This window comes from Mustela nigripes, chromosome 14 (genome assembly GCF_022355385.1).
Source record: "Mustela nigripes isolate SB6536 chromosome 14, MUSNIG.SB6536, whole genome shotgun sequence".
Classification (NCBI taxonomy): Eukaryota; Metazoa; Chordata; class Mammalia; order Carnivora; family Mustelidae; genus Mustela; species Mustela nigripes.
This window is the reverse complement of record NC_081570.1, coordinates 10923649-10939474: the sequence shown is the minus strand read 5'-3', so window position 1 is coordinate 10939474 and position 15826 is coordinate 10923649. Positions and strand designations below refer to the sequence as shown.

Sequence of the window (15826 nt, the reverse complement as noted above, 5' to 3'; positions counted from 1 at the left end):
TATTTCAACAAGTATCTCCTGAGAACCTACTATGTGTGTATCAGATAATCATCTTACACAGAAGTCCCTGCCCTTGTAAAACTTACATTCTGGTGGCAGATGGAGATAACTATGTGCATATACATAACATCATGTTCAGGAGTAAAAATGTTATAAAAATAGGAAAATGAAAAAAAAATTTTTTAAAGGAAAATGCAGGGTCTAGGGACTCTGTTATAAATATGGGGTCTGAGAAGATCTAGCTGAGGAAATGACTGGGGGAGGAGTTATTCTTGTTAGAGGGGCAGGAGGTGCAAAGGTCCTGAGGCAGGGGCAACAGTAAGGAGACAGGTGTGCCTGAAGCTCAGGACGTGATGATGTGAGTGGTTTAAGATGAGGTCAGAGGGCAGCCAAGGGCCACATCGTGTCATACGGGACATAATAAGAACTTCATATTTTATTACCAGTTTGACGGGAAGTTATGGGAGGCTGAAAACAGGGACTTACCATAGTTTAATATATATATTACAAGGCTGCTGTACCTTCCGTGCTGTGTATACACAGACTCTGGGAAGCCATGGTGGGGGCAGGGAGTCTGGCTGTAGATAGATAGTGGAGGCTTGGAGCTGGCTGTAGTGGCAGAAGTGGGAAAGGGTCAGGTTTAAGATCTCATGTGAAGGTGGTGCCCCAGAGATTTATTTATGGATTAGATGTGAGGTATGAGACAAAGGAAGGTGCCAGGACGATTCTAAGGTTTTCAGTCTGAGCAACTGCATGGGGGTGCCATTTCCAGGTCAGGGGGAGTTCTGCTCTGGACATAGTAAGTTCAAAACACGGCTCAGATGTCTACGTGGAGATGTCAAGCAGACGGCTGTGTAAATGGGTCTGGAGCTCAGGGAGAGGTATTTAAAGCCGTGGAATCGGACAAGGTCACCCCAGGAGTGCGGGAAGCACGGCTCCCGAGTGCCGAGCCAGGACACGCCAACGTAAGACCGGGGTCCTCACCCAGTCTGCAAAACAGAACCACTTGGAAAGAGGAGAAAAAGAATCATGCCCAGGCACCTTCCCAGATCAATTAAAGCAGGAACTTTGGAAGTGGAGCCCAGGGACCAGCATTTTTTAACGCTCTCCAGGTAATTCCAAGGTCCAGCCTGGCTTGAGGATCACTGCTTTAGACTGGGAAGGTACAGCCAAGATGCGGGTAGAAAATCTGGACTGTGTGTGCTCCAGAAGCCAAGTGAAGAAAGCTTCCCAAAGGAGGGAATGGTCTTTTTTTTTTTTTGAAGACTTTTGTTTTTTAAAAAATTCTTAAGTAATCTCCACACCCAACATGGGGCTTGAACTCACAACCCTGAGATCAAGAGTCCCATGCTCCTTCAACTGATCCAGCCAGATGCCCCAGGAATGATCCCTTCATCCGGGTCATAGTCCCATGAAAAGGGAGGTGCTGGGAACCCCGAGCAATGTGAATGGGGCGCCTGGGTGGCTCAGTAGGTTGAGCGTCTGACTCTTGGTTTTGGCTAGGGTCATGATCTGAGGGTGGTGACACTGAGTCCCACGCCCAGGGCAGACTGCTCGGGATCCTCTCCCCCTCCCTCTCCCTCCCTCTCTGCTCCTTCCAGGGCTTGCACGTGCATGCTCTCTAAAATAAATATATTTTTAAAAATTTTAAGGTGTGATAGTGGTATTAGGTTATGTGAGAAAAGAATCCTCACCTTTGAGCAATGTTTACAGAAAAATTCATGGATGCGTGGGATCTGCTTCAAAAATAACAGAGGGGGGCGCCTAGGTGGCTCAGTGAGTTAAAGCCTCTGCCTTGGGCTCAGGTCATGACTCCAGGGTCCTGGGATCGAGCCCCATATCGAGCTCTCTGCTCGGCAGGGAGCCTGCTTCCCCCCCACCCTCTCTCTGCCTGCCTCTCTGTCTACTTGTGATCTCTGTCAAATAAATAAATAAAATCTTTTTTAAAAAAGTAACACAGGGGTACAGTTGAGCTGTGGAGAGACTTCAGCTCACCTTACTGCCTACTATTAGTTGGAGGGAAGAACGAGCGGAGGACGAGAAAGGGTGGACGGACGGAGCGGAGGAGACGTTAATACAGAAAGCTCCTTTGACCAGTCTTGTCAAGAGCGGCCAGAAAATGGGAGCGGAGTGCAGGAGAGGAGTCCTCCAGCAGGAAAGACGGGATAGCAGTCACGGCCCCAGGGGAGGGCGGCAGGGATGGGAACCCAGATGCAGGTGGGCTGGTGTGCTCGAAGGTGGCAGAATGAACTGTGCCCGTAAGAAGGAAATTTTAAAATAAGCAAGGTCCTTAACGATAGAGAACAAACTTAGGGTTGCTGGAGGGAGGCGGGTGGGGGAGGAGCGAGACGGCTGAAGGGCATTAGAGGAGGCGGTGATGACCACTGCGTGTTGTACAGAAGTGATGAATCACTGAATTCTACTCCTGAAACCAACATTGCCCTGTATGCTAACTAAACTTTAAATTAAAAAAATAAAAATAATAAAAACAAGCAAGGTCAGCTGAGAATGAAGAGAGGCTTGAAGATTTAGAGCAATTTTTTTAAAGCCACGGTCTCCCTAAAGTCCTCTAAGTCAGGCATGTTGCCAGACCACACCCCAGGTCGGCCACGCTGCTTGCCTTTCCCTGCTCCTGATTCTTGGGGTACACCCAGGCACCAGCACAGGGGAGTGCTGGGCTCAGCCCACCCACTCTCTCAAAGCCAGGGGGACGGCGGGCAGGCTGAGCACCCTGGGAAGACCGGCCATCACGAGGCCGTGCCAGCCCCCGTGACTGCTGGGAAATGTGGGTGGCGCACTCCAGCAAGCCAAGAAATGCCTGACTCAGGACATTTTAATTAGGGTTAGTCCCGTGCTCTGCTCTGAGCTGCAGCCGGCCTTCTGCGTCTTCTCTCTCTTACGGACCCATAACCGAGAGACGGTTTCTATTTCTGCGGCTGGTCCCGAGAAAGCCTTCCAGAACTGGTCCCTGATAGGTTAACTCAAAGATGGCTATGAAACATTATAAATGGCCCGAGGAAAATAAAGACGGTCACAGGGGTCCTTCCTCCTCTCTCCCTGGTCAGTCAACCCCAAGGGCGCCGTGATGCTGCCCAGCAGAGGGACGGGAGGTCCAGACTCTAGCAGCTACCTGCTCACAGGCTGCACTGGGCGGGGCGGGGGAAGGACTGCAGGAGGGTCCCCAGCCCTGTATTTACAAAGCAGGATAAACATGCCTGCCCCGACAACGGTAAGGGGGTCCACAGGGTAGGACAGACACAGTGAACTGCCCGACCGCTGCGGGCTCCCTCCCGGCTTAGCACAGAGCGTGCACACGGCTCAGGCGGGAGAGACCGGCCCCTCCGACCCCGGCCGGCCACCCTGCTCTCTGGGAGACAGTGGCAGCCCTGAGGGCTCCTTGGACCACGTATATTTAGACCAGGATGTTTAGAACAGCCTCGCACACCACGTCCGGGAGGGGGAAATCCAAAGGCAGGGAAACCCCACGGAACGAAGCGAGGGACTGCCACCTGTCCTCAAATCACCTCTTTTAGAAATGAAATCCATCATGGCCCTGGGTTCAGGAGCTGAACTCGAACGCAGAGCCAGCCTGAGCTGCAAGACCCCGCAGGGCCCCCGAATCCTCCGGCTGCCTCTCTCTCTCCCCAGCTGCTGCTGCTGCCGCTGCACTCTCGGGGAGGGATGAGCCTTACAGAAAACGAGGGGGCCCTGCCTGCCTGGCCTTTGGGATTCTAGTCACAGTGAGTCCTGCGGGGTCACACTGGCCCTGGGGGCCTCACGGACATTCGCTCTTTGTTCCAAAGCGGAAACTCGGAGCAGAGGCAGAGGTCAAGCCATGAGCAACCATGTATCGCCTTAGCTTTGGGGTTGGAATGGCCCTAAATCCTGATTCCTGAACTCCCCTGGGAGGGGACCCCACCGTGGCTCATCCATAGCAGAGACCACTGGAAAGGGGTCGATGTGGTCAGAACTACTCAGATCCACCCAGGGAGCCCAGCATCACAGGTCCCCACCGGGACCCTGCGCTAGCAATCCGCACTGGCTTCAGGCACAGACTTGTGGATTTGAGAAGGCCCGTGCTCACTGTCCCTCCCCACAAAATAAACAAGTAAACAAATACACAAACGAGGCAGGCCAGCTGGAGTCTTAGGTCTTAGCAAAACTTCTTGAGAATAATAATGTCTGGGGCGCCTGGGTGGCTCAGTGGTTAAGCCGCTGCCTTCGGCTCAGGTCATGATCTCAGGGTCCTGGGGTCTAGTCCCGCATCGGGCTCTCTGCTCAGCAGGGAGCCTGCTTCCTCCTCTCTCTCTCTCTCTCTCTGCCTGCCTCTCTGCCTACTTGTGATTTCTCTCTGTCAAATAAATAAATAAAAAATCTTAAAAAAAAAAAAAAAAAGAATAATAATGTCTGATCCAAGGACTAGAAGGTCTGGGCCAAGAGCATGTCTGCAGAGAGGCTCCGCTGGAATCACGACAAGGCTGGGACTGGCCGGGTGGAAGGATTCCAGAATCTAGGAGCAGAAGGACCCCTAGAAATCACCTGGGTACAAAGCGAAGTTTCCTGGGGTGCCCCGCATTGTTGGGGGGAGTCAGAGTGAGGCTAACAGTGAATGCAAGTTTGACTAAAAAAGCAAAAAGAAAGGGGGTGCCGGGGGGGGGGGGGGCTCAGTCAGTTAAGTATCTGCCTTTGGATCAGGTCATGATCCCAGGGTCCTGGGATCGAGTCCCGTGCCGCGCTCCTTGCTCAGCGGGGAGCCTGCTTCTGCCTCTGTCTGCCTCTACCTGCTGCTTATGCTTGCTCGCTCTCTGTGTCGAATACATAACTAAATAATTTTTTTAAAAAATTAAAATTAAAAAAAGAAAAAAAGAAAGAAAGTCAGGCTACTGAATGTGCTGAAGATCAGAAGAATGATCTGATCCTTACTTTGCTGGCAGGAGAACGGGGCCCAGGGTGGTGAAGGTGCTTCCTGCCTCTTTTGGCTTCGTGCGGTGGTCCTTGTGCCTTACTGTATCATCTGGGCCCGGAAGGAGCTGTTCTTGGAGCTCCTTCTGCTTCCATCGCCCCCGGGGGTAAGGCAATAGTCAGGGGTGCCTGCTGTAACCATCTGGGAAGTGCTCATCCCCGCGTCTTACTGAGAGGGGCCTTGGGCCATTTCCAGGGCTCTGCAGAAGGGGAGCTGGGGTTGGGGACAAGGGCAGGAACACCCTTGTTGCCTCCCTCCTAGACAACATGAGCGTGTCAGCAGAGGTTTGGGCCCACTGGGTGTCTGCTGCTCCAGCAACCCGGGGCCACCTGCAATGTTTCTGACTTACTCCTCTAACTTTATTTTATTTTATTTCATTCTTTTTTTAAGCAGGCTCCACACCCAGCGTGGAGCCCAACATGGGGGTTGAAATTATGACCCTGAGATCAAGACCCAAGCTGAGATCGAGAAGCTCAACCAACTGAGCCCCTCAGGCGCCCCATGACTTAACTGTCCTAATTTTATTTTATTTATTTAGTTTTTTTAAAAAGTTTATTTATTTATTTATTTGACGGAGACCACAAGTAGGCAGAGAGGCAGGCAGAGAGAGAGGGGGAAGCAGGCTCCCTGCTGAGCAGAGAGCCCGATGTAGGGCTCGATCCCAGGACCCTGGGATCATGACCTGAGCCAAAGGCAGAGGCTTTAACCCACTGAGCCACCCAGGCGCCCCTTAACTGTCCTAATTATAAAATCCCTTAGCCTGAAAAGCACTGCTTTCCCAATGACAATTACGGTAGATTATGGAGCCAGAAATCACTGCTACGTAAGAACCAGAGACACAGCAGCTCAGAAATGCTCGGCCTGGTTTCTTGGAAGGCATGAAAAACCCTGTCCATCTGTCAGCTCCTCTGCCCGGGAGAGGCTCGTGCCCAGGCTGGGTGACATCCTAGGGCTGACTGGCCCCATCTGAGTCACCATGCGGGGTGTGCTGTTTGTTTACCATGAGCCTGCACTGCTTTGTAAGCAAAAGGAATGAAATCAATGCTTCTTAACCATTTATTTGCAACTAAATACACCCAATTAGAAGGGCTTTCTTTCCTACCACCCAAATCGCTAACTCACGGCCCCTTTGCTGGAGAGTCGGCAAGCTCTCTGCTTTTTTGGCAGCTCTGTGGAAAGATATGGGCAGGAAGGGGGGGGGGGTGCGGGGAGAAAAGGCTAAAAAAAGCAGGTACTTGCATTATCCCCGGATTTCATCTTTTGTGTGTACTTTCTCTGGGGTGTTGGAACAGTGAGAGCAGAAGGGGACAGGCCTGGCTGGGCAGGGAGCGAGGGGGTAATTTGATGGAATATGGTGTCCAAGAGTAGTTAAGTGCCTCCCCTTCCTGGAGAAGGAGTGTCCCAGCCACAAGGTACTGCAACTGTCCTGCTTCCCAACGCAGTAGGGGGCTCACCCTGTCACGGCGGGACTGAGAGTAGGGGTCCTTTCAAAGTGGGGACGAAAGTGGCAGGTGTCTCTGCTGAGGTGGCTAGGCAAACACCACAGCCCTAGAAGCCGGCCAACGGCCCGGGAGGACGTGGCCCATGCTCTGTGCCGCACTTCGGCCCCTGGGACAGAGGCAGGCCCTGTTGCGTCAGGGGCCGCGTTCCGTGGCATGTGTGGCCCTGACAGGAAGAGGAAGGGAGTTTCTCGAAGACTGGTTCGGTCTTTTAAAGCCTGGGAGCCTCACTGGTTTTGCCTTCAGCTTTCACTTCCCCTCTCCTCAGCTGTACCTGCAACAGGACCTCTCCAACGCGCCCCGCACCCGACGGCCATTTTGTTGCCCCAGAAAATGCCATCAGGTCACCGTCTAAATCACAATACTGGTGATTGTGCGACATGTCAGAGGTTCACGATGTAAATACAGGGTCAGGAAGCATGACAACAACTCCATGGGTTACACACTCATACTGGCCATTAACGGACACGGGGACAGCTGCGTAGACACCCAACCCACTGTGGGTCGCCGACTGTCTTCTCGGTGGGTCCTGCTCACTGCTGGTTCCCAGTGACTGGAGGAGTCACTCAGCCAACAGCTGTCCAATGAACACACGGTTTTAAGGAGGCCTGGCCTATACAACTGACCCGAGAGGATGGATTATCTGTTGTAATTTCAAGACAGACATCATGGGGACGGAAAAGGCCCAGAGTAATGGAAAGAGCAACAGCCAGAAATGTGGGGCAAATCCAGGTCTGCCCCCTTATGGGCATCAGAATCTGGGGCAAGTTTCCTCTCCAAACCTCATTCCACGCCGGTATTAGATCAGGCTCACGGCCTAGCCTGTGAGTGTGCCGCAAGCCGGGCGCGGGAAATGTGTGTAACCAGCAGGGGCTGAAGAAACTCAACGCAGGGATTCGTCAGGTGCTACTACCCTGCTACCTCTCGTGTACTTGGCCATTTCATGTCGCGGTGGTCTGTGACACCCAAAATAAAGAACCTAGGGACAAAGTGTGAACAGAGATTGACTACATACCAAAATTAACTTTAGAGATTTTTGCAGATGTCAAGGTTACACTAGTCCTTTCCTTGTTCTCAAATATCATTGCGTTTCTTAGAATCTCTTAATCCCAACTCTTAAGCACAGTTATCCAGGGAGGAGAGCTGATTCTAGGACCCTTCCTTCCTTCCTTCTTGATTCTTTCCTTCCTTCCTTCCTTCCTTCCTCCCTCCCCCATCACTTATTTCAGTGATCTCTACACCCAGTGTGGGGATGGAGCTCATGACCCAAAGATCAAGAGCTGCATCTCGTGTGACCGAGCCACCCAGGTGCCTCTAATACTTCCTGATGTTTTGGGGGGGGGGGTTGTTTTTTGAGAGAAAGCATGCATGTGTGCACACACGCACAAGCACTGAGGAGGGGCGGAGGGAGGGAGAGAATCTCAAGCGGACTCCTCACCTAGTGCAGAGCCTGATGCAGGGCTCAATCTCACAACCCTGAAATCATGCCCTGAGCCGAAATCGAGAGTCAGACACTTAATCGACTGAGCCAGCCAGGCGTCCCCTTCCTTATGTATTTCTATAATGCTTGTGAAGCATTCAAGAAAAGGGGGGAACAATAGGCTGCCAATATATAACACAGGGGACCATGGTTGTGTGGCAGGACCAGCTACTGTGCAAGATGGAGGACGTGCTCTCAGGACCCTGGATGGTCATGGTGAGCAACAGAACAATGACCCGAACTTCCAGCTCCTGCCAAAGGCACTCTCCCTGAAACTACCCTTATTCTCCTGCCTCAAAGGGAAGTTCTAGAATGTTCCCACCTTAAGCAAGCAGCCAGAAGGACAGAGCTGGAGAGGAAAGTTCACCCAAACCAACGGGCCCTGCTGTCTTGTGTGGTCGCTCCCCCCGCACTGCAGGTCCCAAGCTCAGACACCTGCTGCTTGGTTTCTCAGCCAGGCCACCTGGGAGCAGAAACCCACTGCATTCTCAGACCAAAGGGCCCCGCCAGCTTCAGTAAAGAGAGGGCCCAGGGTGTGCCTCGATGGGATGGACGGACCCCCAGTGTCTCAAGGCTTCAAACAGAAACCTAATGTTAGAGAAGCACTTTGTAAAAGGAAAACCATGTCCTCAAACTGAACGGGCAGGCCTTGGGAAGGGCAGCGACCGCTTATTATCCCACGCTGGGCCTGGGCAGGATCACTCATGGGGTCGGGCACACGTTCCCGGGCTTCCCCGCGGGGAGCCTTCGGTTCCCTCACTGGAAAGGCTCCATTCTGTGAGAGAGGAAAGGAGCACAGAACAGTCAGCGCCAACATTAGGACACAGGCAGGGGGAGAGGGATCGAGGAGAAGCAATCCTGACCCTTAGTACCGCGTGTGCAGGTGTTTTCTCTAGAGCTCGGCCCCGGTGAGTCAGGTCACTGGGGATTTTCAGAGCTCTTAAGACTTTTAAACTCTTCAGAGTTTTTCCATGAAGCCAGAGAGCACAAAACTATTGATTGAAACCCAATGATCAATATATTTCCCACATATACAGAAACACAAGAACCTGTCTAGAAATCACCTGCCCTCGCTAATCTGCAGTGAGCTCTCCAACCTAAGCTATCTGAGGGATGGGAAAATGGTGAGGCACGCCCACCACCCCTGCCAGCCTCTTCGGCCGCACTCACAGGCCCAGTGGGACAACACAGCTGCGGCTTCTTCTCCAACGTGAGCCGAGCCCCACCAGGAGACCCAGCCTGAGCTGCTGGGGCAGCACGTGTGTGCTGGGCAGGAGACCCGGGTGAGGGGAAGGTCTCCTGACCTACGAACATTCGTTCCCTGGATGGCTACTTTACTAAAACCCAGGGGCGCCTGGAAGGCTCAGTCAGGTCATGATCGCAGGGTCCTGGATGGAGCTGTCAGGCTCCCTACTCAGTGGGTGTCTGTTTGTCCCTCTGCCCCTCCCCCACTCATGAGCTCTCCCTTTCTCAAAAAAATAAAACCTTAAAAAAAAAAATCCACATATCTGCCTTATTTAGAGAGAGCCAAACCGGAGCCGAGGAGACAGAAAGCAGAGGTCATTTACTTTTTATTTTACACATTTCTGAGCTCTTTGTGTGCTTTTATTTGTTTATTTATTTTATTTATTAAAAGATTTTCTTTATTTGACAGAGAGGGCGAGAGAAGGAACACAAGCAGGGGGAGTGGGAGAGGGAGAAGCAGGCCTCCCGCTGAGCAAGGGGGACTGATGTGGGGCTCCATCTCAGGACCCTGGGATCATGACCCCAGAGGAAGGCAGATGCTTAACTAACTGAGCCACCCAGGTACCCCTGTTTGTGTGCTTTTAAAAATAACTACTCGTATTTTAAGAAAAAGATTTATCTGTCACAGAGAGAGCATGAGGACGAGCAGGGGGAGCAGCAGGCAGAGGGAGAGGGAGACGCAGACTCCCCGCTGAGCAGGGAGCCCGATGCGGGCCTCCATCCCTGAGATTAGGACCCAACCCAAAGGCAGATGCTTCATGACAGAGCCCTCCAGGCTCCTCACAAGTACTCATTTTCTTAGAACACCGTCTCATTCTCTTACCCTAGTCAGTGTCCTTTACTGGATGCCACATCACCTCCTTAGGCTGGTCGCCTCTGGTCACCTCCTCCATACAGCAGACCCCCTGCCGATTCTCTACCCCAGGAGCTGCCATTATAGTGCCTTCATACCACCAACCAGGATCTGAAGTCATCTTTGTATGGTGTGTCTACTACCGCATCACGGCGTCTCTCCCTGAAACACCCGCGGCTCGAGGGCAGGGATCTGATTGGCCTTGCGAACTGCTACCCCTGCCCTCCTAGGGCCTAGGACCCTAGGAACAGATGGGGAGGGGGCAGCGCTCAGTAAATACTTTTGAAAAACAAAACACAAGGACTTGTGATGGGATTTACCAATGTCCATATTCATTCCACAAGCCTGATATGATACACAAAAACACAGCTGCCACAGAGATTTGATTACCTACAGGCCCATCTCACTGATTGCTTGGAAGGTGACCCATAGCCTATGCTGATGAGGATTTTTCTGCTTTTGTGTGTGTGTGTGTGTGTTTTAAAGATTTTATTTATTTATTTGACAGAGAGAAAGAGCACAAGCTGTGGGAGCAGCAGGCAGAGGCAGAGGCAGAAGCAGAAGCAGGCTCCCCATGAAGCAGGGAGCCTGATGCAGAGCTTGAACCCAGGATCCTGGGATCATGACCTGAGCTGAAGGGGGTTGGTTAACCAACTGGGCTGCCCCCGTGCCTCAATGAGACTTTTTACACTCGCTCTCGGGCACATATCCACAGTACAGCCCGCCGAATGCAGCCCGCTCCTGTCCATAAGGGCTTAGGGAACGTAGCCGCTCTCCTGTGTGGGGGAAGGTCTGTGGCTGCACCTGACTAGAAGAGTAGCACTGAGAGGCTGCAACAGAGACCAGGTTGGCTGAAAACCACCTGGATTTTATGGAAAAGTCTGGCAAAGCCTGAGCCCGAAGAAAATGAGAAGAGTCATCTGAGGTTTTGACTGCAGGGCCCACACAGGCGCTGGCCTGGCAGTAGCTGGTGTCTCAGCCCGGGGGCACGCTTAAGACTGGTCTGTCACCTCAGAAGACCACCCGATGTCCCCACATCCTCGGGGATGTTTCCGCTGGTCCTTCTATCCTCAATGGCTGCTTCTGCTCTTTCTCGGTAGAAACCAATCTGTCAAGACTCAGATAAGCCCTCCTTGTCTGGGGGTTTCTCCTTGCTCTAGTGATTTTTTTTTTTTTTTTTTTAGATTTTATTTATTTATTTGGCAGAGAAAGAGAGACACAGAGAGAGGGAACACAAGCAGGGGGAGACGCAGAGGGAGAAGGAGACTCCCCGTTGAGCAGGGAGCCCCATTCTAGGCTCGATCCCAAGACCCTGGGATCATGACCTGAGCCGAAGGCAGATGCTTAATGACTGAGCCACCCAGGCGCCCCACTCTAGCAATTAAAAAATATATATATATTTTATTTATCTATTTGAGAGAGAGAAAGGGAGAGGGAGAGAGAACACGCTTGCACTCAGAAGAGAGGGAGAGGGAGAAGCAGACTCCTGGCTGAGCAGGGAGCCCGATGCATGCCGGGCTCAATCCCAGGACCCTGAGATCATGACCTGAGCCAAAGGCAGATGTTTACCTGACTGAGCCATCCAGGCATCCTGCTCTACAGATTTTTAAAATTCTCCCTCCAACCATCACACAAACCGCTGGGGGACAGAGGCTGCTTCTTACTCATACTCCGCGTGTACGCCTCCAACACACTCCTCCAAAACAAAACAGAACTCTCGTAAAAACCACTGCCTTGGGGCGCCTGGGTGGCTCAGTCGGTTAAGTGTCTGCCTTCTGCTCAGGTCATGATGCCGGGGTCCTGGGATCGAGCCCCGCATGGGGCTCCCTGCTCAACGGGGAGTCTCCTCCCTCTGCCTCTGGCTCTACTTGTGCTCGCAAGGGCGCTCTTTCTCTCTTTCTGTCAAATAAATAAATAAAATCTTAAAAAACCATTGTCTTCCCTCCCCTGGAGAAGACGGTTTAGCAGAACCACATGCCAGCTCAAAATGCCAGCGCGGTCTTGGGCTCGGACAGCTCCCCGCACTGTTAACACGTCGGCAACCGCAGGCTTCGTTATCTGCGCCTGGGACGTTTCTGCCTCCTCTCCCGTTCCAGAACCTATGGAACCGGCTTTTCATTCAACTGTACTATTAAACTCTCCAATTCTCTCTAACCCCCTGAACCCTGCCTCCATATCAAAACACAGGTTCCCCTGGGCCCCGGCGGGCTAACAGCCCTGTCACCTCTCCTGGGTTAGAGCCCCTGCTCCTTATCACAAAACCTGTGAAGATGACTGAACTCAACAAGACTCCTTGGGGAGAGCGGCTACGCCTGGGGGTGTGGTTCCTGGGAGGAGGACAAGGGAAGCTTTTGGGTGACAGTGGTGTTCTGTTTTCCGATGGGCGCTGGACGTGTACGTGTGTTCACCTGGTGAGAACTCATTCAGCTGCACACTTAGTGTAAATATATTCTATTTTCTGCAGGTATGTTCTGCTTCAATAAAAAGTTCTAAAATACCCTTTGCCTGGGCACCTGGGTGGCTCAGTCGTTTACCTGTCTGACTCTTGGTTTAGGCTCAAGTCATGCTCTCAGGGTCAGGGTCATGGGATCAAGCCCCACGTGGGGCTCTGAACTGGGCATGGGACCTGATTGAGATTCTCTCTCCTTTCCTGCTGCCCCTCCCCCTGCTCTCTCTCTCTCTCTAAAAATAAATACATCTTTAAAATACCCTTGGCAAATATAGTAACACACAATGGATCTTTTCTGTTGCAGAAACATACAACTCATTTTCTGCAGGCAACATCTAAAAGGATGGGCAAGACCATTTTACTAGCAGCAGGGCGAATGGAAGAAAAAAAGACAAAGCACTATCCAGGAGCTAAATAACAAATTTCGGTGAGACTGGTGTTCAAGGACAAATGTGTCCCCAAGGCCACCAGCCCTCACTGCCCTTGGCCTAAGCCTATCCCATTGGTCTTAGGAGCAGATACTCTGGTTCAGAAAACCAAATGCCCTTCATGATGCAAGAATACAAAACAGTTCCCTGAAACACAGCACACAAAGAAAGAGGGTACCAAGTCCAAATGATGTTGTATAACAGCCCTTAGGTGGTAAGGCACTTAGCCATCTTCAGAACCTTGTAGAAGGAACTGGCTCTCCCACAAACAGAAAAAGCTAGGGCTTGTGCTAGGGACTGAATGTCTGTGTCCCTCCCCTCCAAATTCGTAGGCTGAAATCCTACCCTAGGGTGATGGTATTAGGAGGCGGGGCCTTTTGGAGGTGCTGAGGTCACGGGGGTGGAGCCCTAATCAAAGACATTGGGGGCGGTCCCCTCTGCTTCCCCCAGGTGGGGTCGCAGGGGAAGTAAGCAGTCTGCAGAGGGAAGAGGGCCCTCATCAGAACCCAACCACGCCAGCCCCCTATTTGCAGACTTCCAGAATTCAGACCGGCCAGTGAACACCTGCTGTTTACAAGCCACTCAGTCCTTGGGAGCTTGTTACAGCAGCTGGAACAGACTCAGACAGCTTAACTAAGGCTGGGTCGAGCGCCCTGCTCAACATTCTATATACACTCTCGTTAAATTTTCACAGCCTTGATTTTATCCCTGCTTTTATAGATGAGAAAAATGAGGCATAGAGAGGTTCAGGAACCTAAGGTTAAAGGGCTGCTAATTGGCAGGACACGCAGCCACGCTCCAGAATCCCTGTTCTTAACCATGAAGCTAGAGTCTAGAGTCATGCCTTTGGTTGTGATTTACCCGGGGATGGCTTCCTGGTTGCTCCTGTGGGACTTCTAGCTTCAAGCGTGCATTACAGCTCAATAAAACGTGCTTAACTGACGCGCAGGATTACAAGACACTTGACAAGCGCTCTCAACTCCTTCCTAAACGGCAGCCTGATCTACAGAGTGAATCTCTGTTTTGAAAAGATTCATGCTTACAAAAATGGCAGTGTCCGTGTCTACCCGCTTTCTACCAGAACTTTCCCCCATTTATTTGTTGGAAATCCAGAGACAAGACACTTGGCTCACCTGAAGCCTTTATCAGCCCAGATTAGATTAGAAGTGTCAGCAGTCTCCCTTTCTCCTCCATTATGAAAGATCTATCGCTTTTTTTTTTTTTTTAAGATTTCATTTATTTATTTGGCAGAGATCACAAGTAGGCAGAGAGGCAGGCGGGGGTGGGGGGAGCGGGGAGGGGGGGGCGGGAAGCAGGCTCCCTGCTGAGCGGAGAGCCCAACTGGGACCCTGAGATCATGAGCTGAGCTGAAGGCAGAGGCTTTAACGCACTGAGCCGCCCAGATGCCCCAAGGTCTATGGCTTTCAAACAAAGCATTTGCTTAACCTGAACTCCTTAAGTTAGCAAAAACTCTACCCCAATTGCATCAGCAAAGCTCAGGAAAAGTAAATAAACAAAACTTTTGTCCCATGTCTGCAATGTTACTTTTAGTTATGCTTTTAAGAAGAACATTTTAGTAAGCTCATTTTGGATCTACTTTTCTTTTAAGCCACATCGATCTCAATGAAAGCTAAAACTGCCAGTCTATGTCGCTTTTGAGGAATTTACGTGTGTGGCGGGGCTATTTAAATATAATAGCTGATTTAATGAATCATCTTCATGTTGGTTTGTTGAGTTAAAATTATCTGATGACCCTTTCCTCCCCCCTCTAAATCATTCCCAGTTTCTAAAACTATCAGGTGAGAAGGAACTCAAATTGGGGACAGGGAGCAAGATAAATATTTTCATTCAACCGCCTTCCTCAAATAACTGTCAATTCTGGTTTGGTTTAAGAAAATAGGACCAGGGAGCCTGGGTGGCTCAGTGAGTCAAGCTGCCGCCTTCTGTTTGGGTCATGATCCCGGGGTCCTGGGATGGAGCCCCGCATCAGGCTGTCTGCTCAGCGGGGAGCCTGCTTCCCCCTGTCTCTCTGCCTACCTCTCTGCCTACTTGTGATCTCTGTCTGTCAAATAAATAAAATCTTAAAAAAAGAAAAAAGACAACTGGACCTTTTCCAGATAAGCTGACTTCCTCACACCTACAGTGACACGCTGTTAATAAGCAGGGTTTTTTTCTACCTGGAATTGGGGCAATGATGTCTACTGCAGGAAGCCCCAGACAGCAGCAGAGTGTCTGTGTGCCACCAAGTTCCATGGGTCACCACCCAAACTGCAGTCCCCAGGCACTTGGGGTTCTCGGTCAAAGCCCTGAAACTGCCATCCTTGAGCAAGACCATGCAGGGAACTTCCCGGGGCCAGAGGCGGCGTCACCTAGAACCCCGAGAAGCGGCGGCGGCTCACGCCCCGCCGCCGCCGCGCCCCGAGGAGCCGGGGCCGCGGTGCGGGGACCGGCGGGTCGCGGCGCCACGGAGTGACGCAGGGCCCCCGCCAGCCCCGGGGGAGCTCCGCGGATGCTGACCTCAACTTTGCTCTTTACAAACAGCTCGGAGGCCGCCGCACTCACGTGAGCCGCCCCGCTTCCCCCGCAGCGGTCCCCCGGCCCCCCGGGGTCGCGGAGGCGAAGGGCGGTGTCCCCGAGTCCCGGGGACGCGAGGGACAACCCCCCCCCCCCGCCGCCACCTCCCCGGCCCCGGCGAGCGACCCCCGGCGGGGGAAGGAGGGAGTAGGGGGCGCCGGATGTGGGCTCGGCAGGGGTGGGGGGCTCCGGCCGCGGGGCGCAGGCCGCGCTCACCTTCTTCACCGACAGCGAGATGTTCTCCAGGATCCGGTCCTTCACCTCCCGCGGCTCCATGGCGCCGCCGCTGCCGCCGCCGCCCCGCCGCCGCCGCTTCCCGCGCCGGGGGCCCGGGG

General features: G+C 52.4%; 1 protein-coding gene across 2 annotated transcripts in view; it reads right to left on the bottom strand.

Moving 5' to 3' along the window:
* Positions 1-15818, bottom strand: part of PLEKHM2 (pleckstrin homology and RUN domain containing M2) — a 37293-nt gene extending 21475 nt beyond the window's left edge. For both annotated transcript variants that reach the window (XM_059376259.1, XM_059376260.1), the window contains exon 1: positions 15708-15818. In XM_059376259.1, coding sequence (XP_059232242.1) covers positions 15708-15767 — 60 coding nt within the window. In that variant the 5' untranslated portion in view covers positions 15768-15818. The remainder of the gene's footprint in view (positions 1-15707) is intronic.
* Positions 15819-15826: the final 8 nt, after the last annotated feature.